A 24,399-nucleotide genomic window follows, 5' to 3' on the forward strand; every position below is an offset into this window, starting at 1 on the left:
GTAATAACTCTGCATCAGATTCGGTAGCCCATGTCTCTGTAATTCCGATAACATCCAACTTCTCATCCATAACTATGCTTTTCAATTCATCCATCTTGTTCCTAATACTGCGAGCATTGGTATAGAAAACTTTAAGCATGCCTAAGTTGCTTTTATTTAACACCCTGAAATTTCCTAAATTACAATTGTTAACATTACTACTCTTGTTTGTCACTTTATTTCCATTTCTAGCAATACCCAAAAACATATCATTCTCTCGATACCTGGTGCTTGAACCATGCCCCCCATTCCAACTTAGTTTTTTGACTCCAAAGCCCTTAAAATTAATCCACTAACCATTTTGACCCCTGTAGAGCTCAGATGCAGGCCATCCCTAGCAATCCAATCCCGTTTACAATGACTCCATACATCAATAAACCTGATACTGCGCTTTTCGCAAATTGACTTCAGTAGCAAGTTCATACACCTCGCACGTTGATTTAGCCAGCTTCTATGCACTCCATACCTGGGAAGCAAACCAACCACTTGGACATTTGTCGAAAAGCTGGTTGCTTTATCCAACAGGGATTCCCATTCCCTAGAAAACTCCTCATTTTTACTGTGGCCTACATCATTTGTTCCCACCCACAAAGTAACCATGTCCTCCTTATTCAATACTCCCTTCTTTTCAGCAACCATATTAACGTCTTTTACCCGAGCCCCTGGTAAACAACACCTAGCCACCTTACGCTTTACTCTCCCAACTGTGTTACCCACCTCCCTTACCATAGAGTCCCCCAAAATTACACCCTTAGTTTCCCAATCTAACTCCTCATTTGAAACTTCCCCCTGAATCTCTGGAACATTTATACCCTCTACAACTGGCTTACACCCTAATGCTAACTGGGCTTCCAAAATTAGCATCTTAAGTCTTAAGTCTGAGAGTTCAGCACATTTAGTGCAAATATAATCCTCTTCAAAAACAGACTCATTTTCCCCCTTATACAGGCAGAACATATGACATAGATCACAAGAGATCCACCTGTCCCCCTTCCCACTCTTTACCTCTTTCATAATGCATATAACACCCATTTCTACTCAGTGAATATGTTCCAAAAGGCAAAACAGTAAGATAAAAATGCAAAAAAACACAGAATAAATACTAAAAACAGCAGTAAATAAACAGAGTTGCTACACCCAATAAAGCACACAAGATCAAAAACCAGGAGATCACCACATGTTAGGCTTAGCTCCAAAAAATGCAAAAACACTTCAAGAATACAATAACAGCAAAAATGAGCCCCCAAAACACAATAAAACTAAATTACATGATAAGAACTATCGTAGCATACAACTTTCAAGTGAGAAACAATGAGCGATGTAAGATTTTCTTGCCAATAGCAAGCATACTACGATAGTAATCCAACTCTGAAAATGTAGCTGTTCCTCCTCTTGCTGCTTGTTCTCGCCGAGAGGAAATCAGCTCCCTCCAGATCAGGCTTCAAAGTATCAGAGTCAGGCTTTACTTCCTTTGCATCAATATCAAACAGCATGAAATTAAATTTGAAACGTTACTAAAATGAGCATTTATGAAATCTGTATGGCGAGGATGAATGATTTATTTCAAAGGAATCTTTTCCGTTATTGCAAACGAAGATTTTTCAACCTGTTACGACCTCATAAACTGTCTCTTTTTAATTATTTTGATGTCTTTACTATACTTCTATGAATAACCGAAAATACGATCATTTCAAGTTATTAAAAGCTAGGAATGCGATTGATACACTAGGACACTTAGTAGATTTACCATATCGCAAATATTGCAATAGCGAAGAACCTCCATGGCATATAGGCCCCAAAAGGAATCCAAAATTGCACGTGTAATGAAAGAAATTTACATTTGAGGCAGTGAGAAGCAAAAGAATGCAAGTAGGCTATTTTAAGTTTCGAGTAAAACGCGTTTAAAGATCAGATCCTAGGTAGGCTTTCATTGATTTTTTCCCCTAAATCATGCTATACAGCAGCACCTACCAGGGCTACTGGTACAATATCTTGCCCCAAGACAAGAGGAGAGGTTCACCTACCATTTGTACTGGTTATCTCCAAATTTTTAATTCTGCCACTTGCATCCCTTTGCTTTTCACTACCTCATTTGACAATTGAGCCCCTGAAAATGCATCGCGACGGGCCTCCAAATATATGAATTGTAAAAATGAACAGGTAATGATTTTATCTGTTTTTCAAAATTCCCATTCCTCTTATTTTATGCATTTCGCTTATCATTTCAGATCCTTCCATACGAAATTTTTTTCTACTTCGGAGAATCACACCCATGATACTTTCAGTAACTTCATATATTCTTTTCGTCACAAAAATTGGTCCTGCCATCATGAAAAATAGAAAACCTGTTCAATTACGAAAACTTATTATAGTGTACAACTTCGCATTAGTTCTATATTACATATATTTTGTTGTCAAAGTAAGTTAGCATTTTGTTTTCAATACTATTGTTTTATTTATTTTAGGTAATTGAAAGTTATGTCGCTTTCAAATCAATTGTTTTATTATTCAGGGCTTTTCTATACATTAACTGGAGGACTTTCACCCTGCCTTATTAACTGTAACCAACATCCTACTGTTGAAGAAATTTCTTTTAATAAAATCTTTTTTTTATGTTTGAAAGAAGTATAACTCATTTGCAATTATTAAATTGAAAGCATAAAATAAAGCGTTTGAAACAATTTTTTTATGTAGGGGAACATGGGGCAAAGTGAAATAGTGATATAATTACTCTGCTTTTAGTCCCACCTATCTAGTATTATTTTAACTATATAGTACCATATGTAGTCTCATATGTAATCTATTCCAGTCAGGAAAAAATACCGTCGAAGATTAAAGCATTTGGTAATGTAGGCAATCAAAAAAAAAAAAAAAAAAAATGGTTGTCACGTTGTAATATTTTGTTGTAAGTCAAAAATTATTTTTGTTACTTTGAAATAATAAAGTTCTTGTTATTAACATTTTAAATATTAATTGAGACTTCCTAATATTCGTGCAGTATTATTGTAGTTACTATTAAGCTTATTTGCATTTTAAATAAATTGTACAATTAGTCAAGTACATGCGGGGCAAAGTAAATGGGGCTAAGTGATAATAGTTTGTTTCATTTTCTCACTCAATCATTTAATATAAACCACTTCCGTTTTCACTGATTAATTAATTCATTTATATTACTTCATTTAGTTATTCACTCAGGGGTCTGGCCAGAGGATATTTGGGTCCGTTAACGGACCCTTCACAAAAATCCGATCAACCAAAACGGACCTTTCACAAAATCCCGATCAAACAAAACGGACCTTTCACAAAATCCCGATTAAACAAAACGGACCCTTCACAAAATTCTGATAAACAAGATCGGATCTGTCAAATTGTTTATTGAAAGAGCAAATCTGAAAGCAAAATAACGCATATTTCTGTGTATAAACCGATAATTTTTGGAACCTTTTTTAAAGTCAAATTAGAGGGATCAGCTTATACAAAATCGGCTAATTTTGAAAAAAAAAAAAAAAATCGGCACTCTTGGGATGCTCCTGCAAGCGATAAATAATTGATACTGCCAAATAAATATAATGGTTGTTTGTTTTATCACAGCTAATTAGCAGCGGTGTTTTTGTAAACTTTTCTGAAAAGGCATTGGTAAGCACTTTTCTCCGCTCATGATTTAATAAACAATAATAATATATATCTGCGAAATGAACTTATAACTGCAAAGGGATAGTAAGGGTGAGGGAAAAATATGATCGCTTCAGATAGTGTTACCAACTTCAAAATTATCACCACTTAGCGTCTGGCGTTAAACCTTTATAATGACTTGATTAGAAAATATTCTCATCATTTTGCCAGCTTGTCAATATTTGCGTTTTTACGGTGCGGTGCGATGTTTAATTGTTATTTTGGGAGAAAATTATATGGGTTTTGATTTTTCGATGCTGAAAAAGATGATTAACTTTAAATAAACTCTTTTAATTACAGTTTTTTTTTTTTTTTTTTTCTTTAGATGTCTACATTTTGAAAAATGCAATCTTTTAACATCCGATATGAGAATCATATTTTGTTCTTTTTTCAAGCTAACTTCGCTTTGTTAGGATTCAAATAAATGAAATGTCTCTTTATTTCTGTTAGAACTCTCATTTCAAATTTTAAAAGCAAAATTCCATTTTCTGTTATGAGTCAAAAATTAAAATGCTAAATAGATGGTTGATTTTATTTTATTTTTTGGGTCAACTGTGTCCACAGATATTAATGATATGTTTATCATAGGACTCTAAAATGCAATTTTAAAATAATTTTATCAAAAATATTTCTTTTACAAGCCGTTTTTATACTTTTGATGCCTTCACTTTGAGATTTACGATCTCTTTGCATCCGCTATGGGAATCCGATTTTTCGAATTTTTAATGATTATTACGCTTTGTTAAGAGGTAAACAATTGAAATATCTTTTTATTTTTGTTAAAATCACGGAATTTATAAGTTTTAAACGAAATTCTGTGCTTTTTAAGAGTGTCTTGGGTCAAAAAGTTGAATGCTGAACCCTATTCTGAATTTTATTTTATTTATTTATATTTTTGTTATACAATTATTTTAAGTACTGTACAGAAATATATCTAGTATAATTTAACATAATGCAGAATGGTAGATAAATATTGATACTTGAAAGAGCGATGCCCCCCCCCCCGCCAAATATCAGAAAAAAAATCCAGAATGATTTTCTCGACGTAGAAGAGGAAAACACTCAACTTTAAGTTTAATTGATGCAGTTTGTGCCATCTCTAAATTCTAAAATTTCGTTTGAACAAAAAAAATTTTTTTTTTTTTTGCGAAATTTTTTGATTTTTCACAAAATTAATTCATTTTTCACAAAATTATTTGATTTTTCACAAAAAACGGACCCTGTGAAAAGTCCTGGACAGACCCCTGTCACTTGTTTATTCATTCATTCACTTATTTTCTTATTCATTCCTTCTTTTACTCGCTCATTTATTTTTCTTCGTACATTAATTGATTTATTCATTTAATTATTTCTTTATTGTTTCATTATCTTTTCATTTATTCATTCAAACTTTTATTTATTGATTCTTTTGGTCAAAAATATGTGTTGCAATCGAAAAGGAAATATTTCCTTAGAAAAATATTGTACTTTTCACTTTGTCCCCATAAAAAAAAGTGAAAATTTTCAACTTTTTTTTTTGGAGACTCAAACTAACTGCCAAAAATTAAAAAAAAAAAATACTGTTTCAACGCAAGTTTTACTATAAAATACAATGATCTTTCTTTGTACACTGTAATTTTCAAAACAAATTTCGGATTTGTTCATTTTGAAAAAACTCAGTCCCCTACTTCACTTTCTTTTTTTTTTTTTTACTTAATAGAATTTCTTTCATCATTTAGCTTGACTAGAAAATGAACACCTAAGCTTAAACTTAAACTTACCGATTAATAGCTGACACTTGTCGATTCTCTTAAGGGGCCCCTAATAAATCTGTTTCCAATATCCTGACATCTTTAAGTCAGTCCCTGACTAGAAAAAGTAAAAAATAAGGTAACAAACACATAAAACGTCAACAAATGAGTTTCCAGTTGAATAAATGACATTTTAAACATTGTTCTTTCTTTTCTTTTAAAGGGTCTTCTATTCATGCCAAAGTTAGGAGTTTCCTTCATCTGTGGTAAACTTGATTCGGAAACAAATCCTGAAGCTGCCCAAGTAGGTATTGATATTTATTATTACACTATTTTGCATCAATTACATATGTAATATATATACAGGGTGTTCCACTTCAATCTACAAGATCTCTGTTTTCGCAACCGTTAGTCCTAGATGCATATTTCCAATTGCAAAAATGTTCAAAATCAAATGCGTAGTTAAGATATTGAAAGTTTGAAGCAAAAAAAGGGGGGGGGGGGCGGGGTTAAAAAATATAAAATTTGACGGTTTGGTGCGGGCCCTAGGTCACCCAACTTATAGCCCAGTCAATGAAGGTAAAAAAATAGGCTTTGTCGCAACTAATTTAGGGAAAGTTGAATTTTTGCAGGATGTTAGCACACCAAGTATACACTAAAAAAACACAAAGTCCCGACCACCATCCCTCTTGCTTTCCTCCCCAACCCATCCGAAACACTGCTAGAGCAGTACTATGAATATTCATTTTTTGTGTCGCAACTAATTTAGGGAAAGCTGAATTTTTGCAGGATGTTAGCACATAAAGTATACACTAAAGGAATACTAAATCCTGACCCTTATTCCTCTTGCTTTTCTCCCCCGCCCCCCGAAACATTGCAAGAGCAGTACTATGATTAAACGCTTTTCCAGTCGCAAAAAATAAGGGGAAAACTTTTTTTGCAGGATGTTAGTACTTAAACTATACACTAAAAAATCAAATTCCCGGCCCCCCTCTTCCCTACTAGCAAAATTTCTTGCATCAATCTTGACAGATATTGATATTATACTGACGGCGTCAATATTGACGTGTTTCATACTGCATAAAGCTTGCATAAAGATTAAAAAGCAATATTACAATGACAACACGTATGCACGTATGCAACATTGCATTCATCTTAAAATATCAATATTGATATTACCTTACAATAACAACATTGCATACATGTTGACGCCGTCAAAATGTATTGATTTCATGCTGTCGCCGTCAAGGTAATTAGTACACAATAGAACAGGTGGACCTTCGTTGATACTTGCGCATGCGCACAGTTCTTTCTACCCAGCGTCCCTCGCATTGCTGGCACATCTTCCTCCTTCGACCTACGATTCAGTCGGTTCAGAGGAGCTGCACGTGGCGTTGGCGTTGCGTTCTTTAGGCTTCGTTAAGTTGGTTGCTTAGTTATTAGTGTGGAATAGTATTGTTTTAGGAATAACTTATGAATGACTGATAATTGCATTTGTTTATTAATATAGTACTAAACAAGTCATATTGCAGACAATGTGCGATCAATGTTAGAAATGGCCGAAAAAAACTTTTTTCGTTCCTAGGCTTTGAAACAAAGGACATGAAGCCCAGAATTTCGTATTATCACCTCAATCTCATGAATAAGATTAATGTTATTCAATGTTTATTTATGTTATTCTTTAAGATAAATTCATGTGTTTTGTCCATGGGATATTTTCAATGCTGACATCCATTTGGAAGTGTATTTTATTGTATTTATTTACTTATTTATTATTTTGCTTTCTTTACTGTTAAATGTGTTATAAAAACTTCCGCAGTTATTCCTAACTAGGCATTTTATGTCTTTATAATACAATTAGAAGCATGAATTTAAAAAATAAGTCAAGTATTACGCAAAACGAAGAAACTTTCATTTTTTAAATTAAATTGCGAGTACTATTAATACCTTTATATGAATTTCCGATCAGATGTCAGCTTTAAGGAAATATTCTTAGGCTAGAAAATTATCTTGAAGAATAACAAAAATAATTAAAGAATGAAATTTAATTCTCGAGTTTAAAGTGAAAATAATACAAATAAATAAATAGACAAAACACCTTGCAAACGTGCTGATTTCATACTGTCATGTCAATTTATCCTGACATTTTCCTGTCATATCAATACGTATGCAATATTACAAAAGCAAGATCATCTTGCCTAGACCTTGATTTCATGCTGTCATGACAACATCTTGATATTATCCTGTCATATCAATACGTATGCAATATTACAAAAGCAGCCTACCTTGATATTTTCCTGATATTATGCTGCATACACCTTGTCAGTCAATATTGTGGCAGCCTGCTGACAGTATAAATGGAGTAACATAACAACATTGAGGCAGCATTAATGCAAGATGATTTTTCTTGCATGTCAACGTTTATTATGCAATACTGAGGCAAGATATTTTGCTGACTGGGTTACTTCCCCCCTCCCCCCCCCCCCCCCCCAACCCTTCCGAAACATTGCAAGAGCAATACTATGATTATACGGTTACAACTCAAAAACTAATGATGTTATCGGGGAGTTCCTTTTTTTATTTCATTCCTAACAATATTATAAACCAGTGGTGCCCAACCTACGGCACGCGGGACAAATCCGGCCCGCGAAACTGATCATTGTGGTCCGTTGTTTTAAAATATTATAACTCGAAGAGTACGATTAATGACTATAGGTTTCTGAAAAAACAGGCTGTGTTTAACAAAATAAGCATCAAGTAATGCTAATAACAATTATTGATTTGCAATTTTTTTTTCCTTTACCGTATTTTTCCATTTCATTTGGATAAGTGTAAAATATTTTGAAATTTTATATGTGCTCTAGCCCATGAGAACGATTTTACTTGTATCTGCGACTCTTGGAAAGAAAATGTTGGGGACCACTCATACAAACAAATTATATTACATACACTTTTTATGCAGACAGCTCAGTTTCATCATTTCAATAACTTAACCTTACACAGAAAACTCAATACAAAAAGTAACTTCAACAAAGTATAGCTTTTTATCTATATACGTCTTAGGAAGAAATGTTTGGACAAAATTTATAGGTAATAATGTAATGACAGTTATTTAGTTGAAATGGAGCAACGATATAATGACGTTCACTTTAAGTTTTACTACCATTATACAATTTTTTGTCGCCAAAGTTTATAGTTCATTTGTGTCGCCGATAGTAGTCTGCAAAATAAAGTCAATGTTTGGCTAACTATTTAAGTCTTGCATTAAATAAATCAGGAATACAGTAAAACTTGTCACACACACACAAATACACCCTCGTAAGTTACCCACCTGTCTAACTTGACTGCTTTTTTCAGGTACAGAATTTGTCTTATATATCATATAAATTAACCTCTATAAGTTTACCACCTGTTTAAGTTGACCACTAAAATAGTGCACCGCAAGTGGTCAACTTTCACAGGTTTTTACTTCCTTTTACAAAAAAGGAAGTATTGTATTCGCGAAAAAATTTTCACTCAAAAATCGCCCTTAATTTCCATTTTGCTCACCCCCAAATGAATGTTGAGTTTTTTTTTCGATTCGACCACATGCGGAAAAGTGCCTAAGAATGTATAGACACGCGAAATATCCATTTTGACCATCACCGAGGTAATTACAACGACTTTTCTCGTGACGTCTGTATGTATGTGCGTATGTGCGTATGTGCGTATGTGCGTATGTATCTCGCATAACTCAAAAATGGTATGTCCTAGAAAGTTGAAATTTGGTACATAGACTCGTAGTGGGGTCTAGTTGTGCACCTCCCCTTTTGGTTGCTTTCGGATGTTCCTAAGGGGGTCTTTTGCACCTTTTTGGGGGGAAATCATTGTTAATTTCGATGTAAACTCAAGTGGCGTTATAATTTGTCGGACACTTGGCGATATATCGCCAGTCTTTTGGTCGCCAAGTTTTGTCGCCAACTTGGCGACAAATTTGGCGGAGGTTTTTTTTTTTTTTTTTGGTTTCAATTTGGCCATTGTTGGTGATATTTAGAGAATAAATATTGAATCACATTAAAATAGCGAATAATGGGGAAATGACATTAAATTGGAGTAAAAGGAAGTCATGTGATGCACACATCAGCTCGTTTCAGTGTAGTATAATACTATTTGAACTGATTATTTCCTCGCAGCGGATGTAATGAATGTTTAACTTTACTTTTGGTTATTATTTTTTAGTCTTTTATAAGGGATCATCTTCTAATATTTCGTTGGTTTGGTCCGAAAAAATTGTTACAGTGCATTCCACTACAGTGTCCACACACTGACGTGCAATCGAATCAAGCTTTGCGATAGATACAGTTTGTAACTCATAATGTTTTACAATTGCAAGATATTAGTTGGAGAAGTTGATTAAGAGCAGAGGTAATCGCCATGAGCTTAGGATGCAGTCTGTTGCTTGAAGTAAATTGACAACCCGATTCTTCTGGGAGAAGTTTAAATCCTAACCAAGTTTGAATCTGGTGGTAAACCCTAAAAAGATGTTGATGAGCGGCATCTGAAATTGGTGAAACTTTTGCTAAATCAAAATTTGACTTTAGAGACATTTTTGCTATTACTTGCTTATACACAAACTTTTATTCATACTTGATTAAGTTTTAAACTTCCAACAGAAGAATGGGGTTGGCAAATATACTTCAAGCAACTGACTGACACCTAAGCTCATAACAATTATCCCTGCTCCAAATGAAGTTCTCCTACTAATAATCTTGCAATTGTAAAACATTGTGTGTTACAAACTGTAACTGTCGTAAAGCTGGGTTCGATTGCACGTCTATTTGTGAACACTGTAGTGGAATGCACTGTAACAATATTTTTGGACCAAACCTTCCTTTTCCTCCAATTTAATGTCATTTTCTCATTATTGGCACTTTTAATATGATTCAATTGTTTACTCTCTAAATATCACCAACAGTGGCCAAATTGAAACCAGTTTAAAAGAAAAATACTTGGCGACCAAAAGACTGACGATATATCGCCAAGTATCCGACAAATTATAACACCACTGAGTTTACATCGAAATTAACAATGATTTCCCTTCAAAAAGGGGTAAAAGACCCCCTTTGGAGGATCTGAATGCAACCAAAAAGGAAGGTGCACAAATAGACCCCACTAGGAATCTACGTACCAAATTTTAACTTTCTAGGACATTCCGTTCTTGAGTTATGCGACATATATACACACATACGCACATACATACGTACATACAGACGTCACGAGAAAACTCGTTGTAATTAACTCGGGGATCGTCAAAATGGATATTTCGGATGTCTGTACGTTCCTAGGCACATATCCACGTGTGATCGGGTTGAAAAAAAAACTCAATATTCATTTGGGGGTGAGCAAAATGGAAATTAAGGCCGATTTTCGGGTGAAAAATTTTCCGCGAATACAATACTTTCTTTTTTGTAAAAGGATGTAAAAAGAGTCGCACAGGGCTTGAGTGAACCCAAAACACACACACACACACACACACACACACACACACACACACAAACACACACACACACACACACACACACACACATACACGCAAAGGCATACAGATTTCAGGGTGGGAAAACAAATCTTGAAAGCGCAATTAAAAAAAAATAAACTTTTGAATGCGCACAGGTTCAAAGGCGGGGGAAAAAAAAAAAAAAAAAAACAGGAACGCAGGTTTGAAGGCGCAAGGGTGCACAGCAGGAAGGACGCACTGGCTCGCGAGCCGATGCGGGTCAGTCCGCCTACGAGGGGGGGGGGCATCATTTCGAAGTTTACAAGAAGGAGTTAAAAAACACTCAACACAGTTTAAAAAAAATATTACGTTTCCAAAATGCAGGAAGGGAGGGAAGGACAATTGACAACTTTCCCCAAATGACGGGTCCGTGGCATGGAGGGTGGTTGAGGGAGGAAATCTTACTTCTTGATGTTTATAATTTACACAAATTCAGCAGCGGGCAAGAACTCAGAGCGGAGTTCTCATTGGAGGAGGCAGGAAATACGATGACTACAGACAGCTGCTGATTTCTTTAACTAAAAAAGTAGTGCACTTTTTTTTAACTAAAAAAGTAGTCTCTTCGATATTTTTTACATTATTCAACTCAAGTGTTAATGGTTAAAATGGAAGAACAACCAGAATTTTTCTGTGTGTGTGTAAAGGGAGGGGGGAGGTCCGTCATTTTCAAGTTTTCAAAGAGGGGAAACAAGCGCAAAAGGTATAAATTCAATGCTTTTTTTGGAAGAAAAAAAAAAAATAATGTACAAGCAAAAATGCAACGTAATTACATTATGTTTTTAAGATCCGTAGGGAGAGGGGAGTCAATTGACCCCCCTTGACTGCCCAAATGACGGGAGAGAGAGGTGTCCTAATACGCATGAAGCGGAATTCCCACTTCTCTTTTTCACATTTACCATCAATCAAGTTTTGGAGAGAATTGAAGTGACCATAATTAACAACGACACACAAACTATTTTATTTGTTCTACACAGTGATACAAACAGGATGGGCAGCCAAGTTGCCCTTTCTCCGGAAAAGCGGTAAAAAAATTTGCCATAAAAGCTATACCGCTATTCGGTCAGGAGTTTTGCTAGTCATGTCTTGACGACTGTCTATAGCCATATGATCCTAGGCGCTCTCTTGCATCTGCGCAGTAGGCAATCGTGGAAAGCCCCATTACGCAATTATGGAGATCCCAGTTATAAATCATGGTATCTCTTGCAAGCGTTACGCAATCTAACCTTGTGGAGCATATAATTTCTTACAACGCGTGCTTACGCCAGGGGCCAGGGGTGCCCAATGCCCATCTCATCCCTTCCAAGAGCAAGGACGCACACGCACCCAACTCCCCAACAAAAATAGAGAAAACTACCCCTGAAAAATTTCAACTGAGCAATCTGCGCCCATGACATGACCCCCCCCCCACCGAGGGGCAATCCAGCGTCTGGTTTTGGAGTCGGTCATTTCCAGAAAGAGGGGTCATAAGTGTCATTTTCAAGCAAAAAAAAGGGGGGGGGACTAATGTCCGTCTGAGTCCACGCTTGCCCCCCTCCAGGTGAGGACACCTGCTTACGCTTAAGGATTGGAGAGTAAAGCTCGAAGTCATTTATTTTATTGAGAGAGGGAGGTTTCCTGAAGCAACCTAAAGACTAAAACAGTATGGCACTTATTTTAAACAATACATTTGTTTTTTCAACATTTTCACTAAATAGTAGTTAATACAGTTTGTTTTGAAAAATGTGCCATATGTTAACAAGATGATTACAAAGCTTTTCAACATTACAAATTAGTGCCAAACCTTGACAACCAAAAAAAAAAAAAAAATTAAATTAAAGCCCATGGGTTTGAGGGCGCATATAGAAAAAAAAACGGAGGCGCACACGTTCGAGGACGCAAATGAAGTAAAATAAAATAGAATTTTTAACAAAAGAGGCTTCAGAGGCAGGGGAAAAAACCAAGGCACAAAGGAGCTCAAGTTTGAAGAAGCTATAGAGAAAAAGATCGCACAGGTGTGCAGGGAACAAAAAAAAAAAAAAATGAAGTCGTTCAGATTCAAAGGCGCAAAAAAGAAAAAAAGGAAAAGAAAAAAAAAATCGAAGTCTCACAGGCTTGAAGGGGGAAAAAAAAAAACCCCGAAGACGCACAGGTTTGAGGCGCAAAAAGAAACAAAGGGCACAAGTTCGAGGGTGCAAAAAAAAAAAAAAAGAAAAAAAAAAGCAAGGCTCACACGTTTGAGAGCACAAAGAAAGCAAAATGAAAATGAAGATTTTCGAGGGTGCAAAGAAGAAAAAAAGAAGTACACAGGTTCAAGGGCACAAAAAAATAAAATAAAACGAGGCTGCTCAGGTTTAAGAGCACAAGTAAAACGAGCTGATGTGTGCATCACATGACTTCCTTCTACTCCAATTTAATGTCATTTTCTCATTATTGGCACTTTTAATATGATTCAATTGTTTGCTCTCTAAATATCACCAACAGTGGCCAAATTGAAACCAGTTAAAAAAAAAAAAAAAAAAAAAAAAAAAAAAAAAAAAAACTTGGCGACCAAAAGACTGGCGATATATCGCCAAGTATCCGCCAAATTATAACACCACTTAACACCACTGAGTTTACATCGAAATTAACAATGATTTCCCCGCAAAAAGGGGTAAGATACCCCCTTTGGAGGATCCGAATGCAACCAAAAAGGAAGGTGCACAAATAAACCCCACTAGGAGTCTACGTACCAAATTTCAACTTTCTAGGACATTCCGTTCTTGAGTTATGCGACATACATACACACATACGTACATACATACGTACATACAGACGTCACGAGAAAACTCGTTGTAATTTACTCGGGGATCGTCAAAATGGATATTTCGGGTGTCTGTACGTTCCTAGGCACATTCCACGTGTGATCGGGTTGAAAAAAAATCTCAACATTCATTTGGGGGTGAGCAAAATGGAAATTAAGGCCGATTTTTGGGTGAAAATTTTTTCGCGAATATAATGCTTCGTTTTTTGTAAAAGGATGTAAAAAGAGTCGCACAGGGCTTGAGGGCGCCAAAAAATGAAGCCGCTCAGGATCAAAGACGCACAAAAAAAAAAAAATTTGAATTTTGACATCTTGCATTCAAATTATGTTTTTCGCAATCACGAGTGTGTGTATGTAGGCGTGTGTGTGTGTGGGGGGGGGGGGTGTATGTGTATGTGTGTGTAAGAATGTGTGTGTGTGTGTGGGAAGTTGTGTGTTTGTGTGTGTGGGGGGTATTTGTATGTGGGCAGTTGTGTGTATGTGTTTGTGTGTGTGTGTAGGTGTATGTGTAAAGGTAGGCAAGTAAGTGACGCAACCTGGAGACGGTTTTCGCTAGAGGAGCAGCATCGTGAGGCGGCCGGCCGACGGTGGTGCTGGCGGGGGGAGGGGGGGGAATAAAATCATAGCCCATCAAAACGGTCAAGTGAGAACAATAAGCATTCGTGATTGCTCAAAAAAAAAAAAAAAAAAAAAAAAAAAAAAAAAAAAAAAAAAAAAAACCGAGCTCGCATAGGTTTGAGAACGCAAAAATAAAACAAAGGCGCATAGGTTCGACAAAAAAAAAAAAAAAAAGCCCAGGTTCAAGGACGCAAAATAAATAAATGAAAAAAAAAGAAAAGAAAGAAAAAAACGAAGTTGCACATGTTTAAAGGCGGGGAAAAAAAAAAAAACAACAACTGCAATGCGAGAGCGTATAGGTGGGAGGGCGCAACGGTCTGCGGGCCAGTCCGCCCGTGGTTGTATTACAACGTTTTATATTACCATTCAATGTTGCGCATTAAAAGGCATCATACAGTATAAAACTTTACATATAAAATAATTATTTTAAGTTAAATCAAAAACCAATCCCGTTATTTCGAATTTTCCCGGGGGGGGGGGGGGAAGCAATCATATCAATCAAAGTAGAATGTAAAAACTTTAAAGCCCTGTCGCCTTGTATGAAAATAGCGCTAAATTTCTAGGAGCTAGGGAGAGGGAGGTTGCCCCTTCCTGTCCCCCCCCCCGAAATGACGGGTTTGTAAGTATTTATATTGAATACATTTTTTTGATTAAGCCGGCAGATGAATATTTTAGCTGTTGGTTAACTACCATTATGCACAAGAAAAAGTAAGCGATCATTAATCTTTTAGGGGACAAATGATGTCAAGCTTTGGGGGGGGGGGGTATGAAGTTGTGACGAGGGGAAGGGAGGGGGAAACAAGAAGTGTGAGATCACGCAGTTTTTTTAAGAATATGTTTAGGAAAAATGTCGTGACATATGTGATAAAAAGGGGGGGGGGGGAGGTAAGGTGAAGTGCAAACACTTTGTGTCAAAGTGGGAGAGGGGTCCAAAAACTGGAAAAAAAAAGTGTAACATCATGTATGGACAGCCCCTTAATAAATTGTACACTTCCCCATTTCTTTTTCATCCCACCGCACTGCTGCCTTACCAACGCGAGTTTCGAATGCATACACGATAATATCATCAGACCGAGTCAAGTTTTCCTACCACTACCACCTCCGGTAGTCGATCCAGCGAACCTCTGCATGCCAAGTATGAGTAGAGCGAAACGACCATAGAGAGCGGCGAAAGAATGTAGTGACGTTTCCCCAAAGCTGGTTTGTTACGGCTTCTGATTGGTTGTTTAAAACGGTTGTTCAGCTCTGTTTCGCTTTGTGTGCACGATGTGGCGGTGCAGTCTCTCGATGTATATGTATAAAATTTTGTAAACAAATATTTTCGCATCTTTTCATTTCGGATTAATTTCATCATCTGATCACATAAATTATTTATTTCATCCTTTGTAGGTGAGCATTTTAAAGTTATTTACAATTGTTGTATATGTTGTGCATTCTCAGCTGTTGTGCTAGAGTTCGAGTCCGTGTTGCAAAAATTGCAAAAAATTTTGAATTTATTGCACTTATTGATATGTTGTGTGTTGTGGCATGATTCCATGCATGCTCAGTGAGAGGAATATTACCGGCTAAGCTGTTTTATAATTCTTGACAGATAAGTTGTTTGGTTCGATACCCATACATCGAGACAAAATGGCGGTAGCTTAGTGTTGTGGAGGGGTGGGCATAGGCGTCGGAACCGGGGGAGCTGGGGGAGCTTGAGCTCCCCCTGGAATATTTCAAACCGGCTCAGCTCCCCCGGAAAATTCTAGCACTGCAGCTTATTGCCGTACATTGATTTCCTCAAACCTGATTTCAAAAATGTGATCTGCCTTTCCTAGGAATTTCGGAATTTCCACCCAATAAGCAACAAAAGCAGGGCGCAGACGGAGTTGTCAGTGCACTTGAATTCAACTTCACCCTTTTTTTTACTGTTAAAACATCTCTTGATTCCAGAAATGCGGAAAAGTGGGCTCTACCCCGCGGCCTGCGAAAATCAGTACCAGCACCAATATGGATTTGCTCCCCACCTTGAGCTCGTGTTTCGACTTTCGAGAGCGGCATTACAGTTCAGTTCATATTCTTATTAGTTTTGCATGCGGTTGTTTTGTCCAATGAGGTGGCGAATCCAGAATTTTGGTCTGGGGGCGGCTGAGGTAGTTAAAATTCTTGCTGAGGTCTCCTTGATAATTGTTAATTATCAAGGAGACCAATAAGGAGGATAACAATAAAAAATTGTTTTTAAAAATATTTCACTGAACAGCATGATTCATCGAAAATTTTCAAACTTCCAAGTCCTGCACCCTCACACAACAACACCTTCACCGTCCTGATTAACTGATCCCAACTAAGTTCTTTAGATTTAATTTCTCATTTTTTTTCGATTTACAATTATGCAACAATTTGACCCAAAATGTTGAATTTATTTTTATTTTTAAGTAAGACGTTATTCCAAAATGTTTTGATCTTATTATCATTGATTTTACGGCGGAAAACGTAAGCTTTCTGTTTTTCGCACGAACAAGAAAATTTCTGCAGGAAGAGGTCCCATTAAATCCAGGTAATCAGAGAACTTGGCGAAAAATTTTAGGGGAAAATTAAACGAAAATGTTTCATTCAATTCTGCAGAAAAATTTTCATCACTCAAAGGTGTATTTTTCATCCTTTTTTTTAACTAAATCTCCGATCACGCTTTGTTAACTTTGCATTTGACATTTTCTTACCTTGTTTTCGATCCGATTCTTGTCTTTAAAGCATTTTATCGAGCACTTCACTATAGAATGGTATAAATTAACTAATTTAGAGACATTTCAAACCAATTTACGGCTACTGAGAGAGAAAAAACATCAAATTTCGAATTGTGTTTTTGGTTTATGCGCATAGCTGCCATTTCAAAATAATAAGCAGAATATTAGGGCATAAATAAACAAAAAATTAAAACCAAATGACTTTACAGTGTGTCATCACATTGCAAAAGTAATAAAAAAACAACTTATGATAATTTTAATCATGAATTTATTCGAAAATATTTAAGTGTGCGATGACTTTTGTGGCGTATTGTTTTCTCTGACCCTTCGTCTTTTGACAAATTTCAAAAATAAAATCTGGCAATATTTTGAAAAAAAAAAAAAAAAAAAAACTACTGAGTTTTATTCAGAATGGCATAGGAATGGTGTGAAAAAAAAAGGACTTCATATTCGAATTCAGTTTCGCGTTATTTTGATTTTACTACAAAATTTCAAGGTGTACGAACACTTTTGGGAGCCACTGTATCTCATTTTGAGTTATCTGACCCCTCAGATTATACTTTACGAAGTTACAGTTATTCTTGTTTTTTGAGCAATCACGATTGCTTATTGCTTTCATTTGCCTGTTTTGATGTGCTATCATTTTATTTTCCCGCCAGCACCCTCTGCAACACCACCGTCAACCGGCATCACGATGCTGCTAATGTGCACGATGTTCTAGCGAAAATCATCTCCAGGTAGCGTCAATATCCTACACTTACACGCATACATACATACACACATACATACACCTACACACATACACACACATGCATACATACGGGCATATACACACACACCTACACACAACCACCCACACACTCATGCCTGCACGCAGACACAAACACATATTCCTACACACACATACACATCCCCCCCCCCTACCACAAACACTCATACACCCAACTACCCACACACTCATGCCTGCACACAGACACAAACACATATTCCTACACACGCATACACATTCCCCCCCCCCTACCACAAAACACTCATACACACAACTACCCACACACTCATACCTGTACACAGACACATACACACACACTCGTGATTGCGAAAAACATAATTTGAATTCCAGATGTCAAAATTCAAATTAATTATTATTATTATTATTATTATTATTTTTTGCTTTCTCAAAATTACGATTTTTTCATCACTTACAGATATATTTTTATGCCAAAATTGTTACTTTTCATCTATGATTGCAGAAAAAAAGCCAACAATATTTTATAGTTTCTATCAAAGACTCAAAGACTTTAAATTTAAAATTTATCTGAACAATATAATATATAGTGCATAATTCATTTTAACACATATCCAACGTTCTGTTTTTCTGCCCTCCTGTTTCATCTATTCCCCTTTTTCTAGTTCTCAGAAAATAAGAAGGTCCTCTAAATGCTACGCTGTCGAAGCCTCCCCTTTCCTCCAAAATCATTACAGAGAGCCTCAAACTTTGTTTTCAAGGCTCAATTCCCTGAAAATTTCCGGAAGAGAGTCCTTTGAATGCCTTGCCCTCCAACAACATGGGAGATTATGTAATATTCCGTTTTTGGGACTTCAATTTCAATTTTTGCTGGACCCCTAACGCCAACAAATATGATCCACAGTCGCGTTTTTCTGCAACTACAATTTCGAAAAAATTAAGAAGAAACCTCTGAACCTTTTCTTATTACATCATTGAAAACCGCTCTCTATTAGGACTTCAATTTTGAAAAATTTCCAGATTAGAGCCCTAGTACAGCCTTTTCCCCTGCCATCATTGAAGGTTGTCTGCAATTACGTTTTTAGGACTTCCAATTCGAAATATTGGGACGGAGATGTAAATCGTTCGAAAAAATCGATCGAGGACAGTCCTTCGAGTAATATTTTCACTAAAGGCAACAAATATGGTATATAATCGCGCTTTAAGACATTAATTTCAAAAATTTTTCAGGGAGGGTATTCGAACCTTTTCTCCCCTTAACATTATCAAAGATCACCTATAAGTTCAATTTTAGAACAAGAAATTTGAAAATTTTCCGGGAGAGACCCCGAAACAACTCTATTTCTACGTGCTCATCTTCGAGTACTAACCGACTCCTTTTCAAAACCAGAAGTTTAATCACCTCATTCTCTCCATAAACAATTGTATATATACAATATTCAATAAGAGATGGAAGCTTCTAAGCCAATTTTTTATGGGGAAAAACGTTTAAAAGCCTCCCCCCCCCCAATTATTTTCGCCCCTGCTTCTGCCCCTTAGATTCCAGACACTTCTTATACTGTGTCCCAGCTCCCCCTATTTCTTCAAAGTTCCTACGCCTCTGGGGGTGGGGGTGGGAAATCGTATTGTTTTTGTGTGTCAATTAAATTTCTGTCGCGTTATTCTAGTTGATTATTTTGTGCAATTTTTGATTACAGTCACACCACATCTTTAGGCTGTTTTTTTTCCTTTTTGTATTGTGTTGCAAGCATGTACATTATTTACTTCGTTCTAATTTTTAATACCGTAAGTCTTCGCGATTTAAAATGAGTGTTTTTGTTACTGGGGAATCAGTTTAAAATCCCGCTTTTTTACTCGCACAACGCATTTCTATGAAGAAGTGCTATGCAATAAGAGTAAGCAGTTAATGCGTAAGAAAGTTATTAAGTAGTTTCAGATTTACAATTATAATTTTCCAATTTGAAAGAACTGCATTTAGCTATTGATTATTTTCATTTTTCAATATATCTTTCCTGTATTAATTTTTTGCATGGGTATCTTTCCAGGTTTGATAAAGAACTAATTTCAAACATTACTCAAAATCATGAGTGACATATCTCCCATGCTTGATGATGAGGTAATTTCATTTCAATTTTTAAGTGAATTTTTGCATACCATTTTGTTTAACCTATAGGTAGTAAAAGATTATTTGACATCTAAGGATATCAAATTTGAATCTAACTACGAATGTTTTTATGTTAATAGAATTATGGCATATTTTGACGACTAAGTTTTTTTTGTGTTAGGAGTTGTCCATAAATGATGTATATGACTTATTTTTCAACATTTTTGACACCATTCCTCCCTATGTCACACTTCACCTTCCCCTTATCACATGGCAGACTTTTTTTTAAGCATATTGTGGTAAAGAAATGGTACTTCCCCTTCCATCCTCTTGTCATTAACTCACAATTTCAGGAGCCCCCTTCTTCCCTCAAAGCTGAACTTAATTTGTGGACAATCTTGATCTCTTATGGCACTGCGTAGTTGTATCATTTTTGTCAAACGACTTCCAAGTTTTTATTCTTAATCGATGTAATTTCCATCATTTTTGAATACTTTTTGCCATGTAGTGAATAAATTTCCTTTCCTGGATTGCTAAAAATCAATTTGTATCTGAAAGTGTGTATGAAATATCTGGAGATGGCATTTTGGATATCAGCCAAATTTTCATGTTTTTTTCACATGATTGGAGCAACAGAAAGTCATGTGGTGTAGTACTGTTGAGTGAGTATAGTGAGCAAGATAACTCATTGAAATTCATTCATGTTTTCAAACTTTTGTATTGATCAGTATTATCTTGTTTCATCATGTTTCGGTATCATGCCTTTTTTTCATGTGTTTCACGCCATATCCAGATTCTGTTGACAATTGCTGGAATATACTCACTGGACATTGCACCTGCCGATTTTTATTTGTTGTGATTGATTTTCTTTGCGATAAAACCTTACAAAATTGGCTAATATCTAAATTGCCTTTTTTAGATACTTTGCTCTAGATTATTGAACTTAATCGAACAGAGATTAGAAATTTACATGTTATATGGCATAAGAATATTCATAAAGAGGATAATTGCATCATTGATCAAGCTTTTAAATTAAAAGCTTGAGAAATATTTATTTCTTTGAAAAAAAAAACATAGCTCTGCCGGCTCCCCAAATTCACTTCAATCTGTTAATCCACTTTTTCACATATTAGTTTCCACTCTTTCACGTATTAGTTGTAGGGAAGGTGAAATATTTTTTTACTTTTTTTGTGGTGCCACCTCTCTGGTAATATGTGAACTATGTAGTATAGTATCACATGTCGCCTTCCAGTCAAGAAGTTATCTCTGAAGGTATGATAATACCACAAATTTGCCATGCCACAGGGAAACATGAAAAAAAAAAAAAAAGATAAAGGAAACTGAAAAATTGACCAAAAAACAGGGAAAACTTAATCCAGGGAATTTGGAAAATTCTTTTAAAAACCTGGGAAGTACAGGTAATTTTACCTTTTTCCAAATTGAAGTTGCATAAATCAATGCCCAAAACTAGACTACGATTCCAGGCTTAGAATGCTAAAAATGTAGTCTTGAGCAAAGAAGAGACCCAGGGGACATGATTCAGCTGTTTAAATTTATTAAAACGAGAGATGTTACGGGGCTAAAGTTTAGCACCCTGAAAACAGGACAAGGGGTCATTGTTTTAAGCTATTTAAATCTCAGGCTAACATGGATATTAGGAAAAATTATTATTTTAGCAGAGTAGTGGAACCTTGGAACAGCTTACCGGAACAGGTGGTAAGGAGCAAGGGAGTAGATAGTTTTAAGAGGGCCATTGATCTTCTGGCCCAGAGAGCTGGGTCCAGAGCCTGTTGCTGGTCCTCACTTTTGTATTTGTAATAAACTACCAAAACTTTTTTTCAAAAATAAATAATTCCAAAATTTATATTTAGTAACATAAAATGAAAAATAACAATTTATTATTACATGTATTTATTTATTTTCTATAAATAAATTAAAGTGTCAATCATAAAAGCGAAAATTATTTAATGTTTTATCGGCATTCATCTTGAATTCTAAGCTAATTTATTTAAAGTGCATGAATTTCTTTTTTTGTGCTTACATAACTTTTTTGCTTTTTAATATTATGTTCAGAAGGATCCTTTTCTTTCTCTTTTTTAAAAGTTTTAAATAAAAATCATATCATGGGTGATCACCATGCCATTATTTCAGTTTTTTTTTCAATGCTCCTTTATTTCTTTTTTTGAGCAATCACAAATTGCTTATTGAGCTCTGATTTTTCAGACTACAATGATGACTAGAATTACTTTTGGCAGATTTGACTTTCAAAAAGAGGGGGGGGGGGACATCAACATAGATATGAACTTGGAAAGCAAAACTTTATCAAAATACAAAATTTCCAGAATACTACCCTATCATTTAAGATTGGTAAGAAATAAAAATACCATATATACACTGTAAATTAAATCTTTATGATGAGTATACGGGTGCAAATTTGAAATAATAACCAGATCTTAATTCCTGCATCATAATGACAATTTCTTCTTGAGTGGATTGGACCTTGTATTACCTAATCTATAATCCTTGTATTATTACCTAAAATCTAGAAAATCATCAGTCATAATATGACGGGTGCGAAATTCTTCTCCATTTCCGTTCCAGTCCATTTGTAGAAACAAAAAGCTTAACCAGTAGGGTCCTATTGCAAGCCGTGATTGCAAAAAACGTAATTTGAATTCAGAAAGTCAAAATTCAAATGATTTTATTACTTTCTAAATTCATTTTCTTTCCCCCCTGGTAACTATCACGACATTAATGTTCTTACACAAATATCAGTGTTTACTTTTGTAATGCGGCACACAGAGAATTTTATTGCCAGGATTGAGTGACAACCCTGTACAAGAAATTTTTTAAAATTGATACTGATATTGTAACATTTTGATTCAAATAAAAAAATATTTTTGTTATAAAAAATGATAATGTTCTTGTTATTTATGTTTCAAATCTGAGAGCTACTAATATTAGGCACAGTATTTATTTTTATTTTAAATGTATTTTCCTCTTTATTTTCTATTGTATTGACGTGCTAGCTGCATCGCCCAGCTTTACACTGTCTACCTGACATGCATGTTCAACAATCAGACTTCAATTACAGGAAAAAAAAATACTGTAAAACTTCCAGTCAAAATAATTGTTCTTAAAGAAAGAAAACGGCAAATCGAAAATTCCCGAATAAAAGAAACGCAACCCTCCATAAATATAACTAAAATCTTTGATTATCTTCTGCTGGCAGAACCAAAAAAAAAAAGAAGATAAATCGCCAAATAATAATTAAAAGGAGATGTTTTTACTTCAAAACAAAAACCAAATTTTATTTGGTCACAGTCCAGAAAAAAAAAGTGGCAACCTTCTGAATGGTTTTATTTACGCTAATTTAAAATGAGATTGCTCAAACGATATTTTTTTAATGTAAAAATGCTGTTCCATTAGGCTTAAAAATGCTTATAGCTGCTCTTCCGTTGATTTTACAGCCTTGTTTTTTTTTTTTTTTTTTTTTTTTTTTTTTTTTTAATTTGAAGGAAGTAAATGTGCACCAGGGGTATTTTTTGCAGGCTTGCAAATGGCAATAAAATTGAATTGACCTTATTGATATTTCCGGTAGAAAGAGCTTTTTAATGCTATTTGCAAGTTCTAAAATTAAAATTCGAATGGTTTGGTTCTTTTTTGTCGTTTGAACCCCCTCCCTATGTTCCTTCTTGGGTGCCCAAGTACCTCCCTGCCAAATTTGGTCCAGATACGATGAAAACTGGATTTGTATAGGGACCATACATATACATGTGCATGATATATATATATCCATATATTCTGTTTTACTTATATAGATTTATTTTTCTCATATGAGGCAATCAGAAGCAAAGGAAAGTAAGCGTAGGCGCACATTTTCCAGTTTTGAGTTGTTGTTCCAGTCCTAGGTTGGCTTGCATTAATTTTATTTTCTTCTTCATGCTGTACCAAAGCACCTTCCACTCTACCAGTACTACTAGTACTATCTCTTGCCCCAGAGGAGAGGTTCACCTACCATTTGTACTGGTTATCTGAAAATTTTTAATTTTGGTACTTACATCCCTTTGCTTCCCTCATTGCCTGATATATTAATTTACTCGTTTATTTGTTTACTGTTTCATTATCTAAACATTTGTTTATTCATTATTATTTATCTATTCATTTGATCCAAATAATTTTGAATTATAAAATAGAAAATAGTTCATTCAAAAAATTTTATTTTTCACTTTCTTTCCCCATGATAAAAAAAAGAGAAAAATACATTTACTGCCAAAATTAAAAATAATGTTTCAAATGCAGGTTTTATTATAAAATACATTGTTCTTCCTTTATATTTATCTTACTTTGCCCAACATTTGTTGCTCTGCTACTAAAAGCTTCAACTCATCTTGTTCTAAAATTAAGTATGAGACATAAAGAAAACATTTAACACAGGAGAACGTGCACTTCC

The 24,399-nt window shown here is 35.2% G+C and overlaps 1 protein-coding gene across 1 annotated transcript in view; it reads left to right on the forward strand.

The window, feature by feature from the left end:
- Window positions 1–15,613: 15,613 nt before the first annotated feature.
- The window catches only part of LOC129225919 (uncharacterized), a 126,875-nt gene continuing 118,089 nt past the window's right edge, over window positions 15,614–24,399 (forward strand). Inside the window, exons 1-2 of the mRNA XM_054860455.1 lie at window positions 15,614–15,763; window positions 19,888–19,958. Coding sequence (XP_054716430.1) covers window positions 19,926–19,958 — 33 coding nt within the window. The 5' untranslated portion in view covers window positions 15,614–15,763; window positions 19,888–19,925. The remainder of the gene's footprint in view (window positions 15,764–19,887; window positions 19,959–24,399) is intronic.

This window comes from Uloborus diversus, chromosome 1 (assembly GCF_026930045.1).
Source record: "Uloborus diversus isolate 005 chromosome 1, Udiv.v.3.1, whole genome shotgun sequence".
In the NCBI taxonomy this organism is placed as follows: domain Eukaryota; kingdom Metazoa; phylum Arthropoda; class Arachnida; order Araneae; family Uloboridae; genus Uloborus; species Uloborus diversus.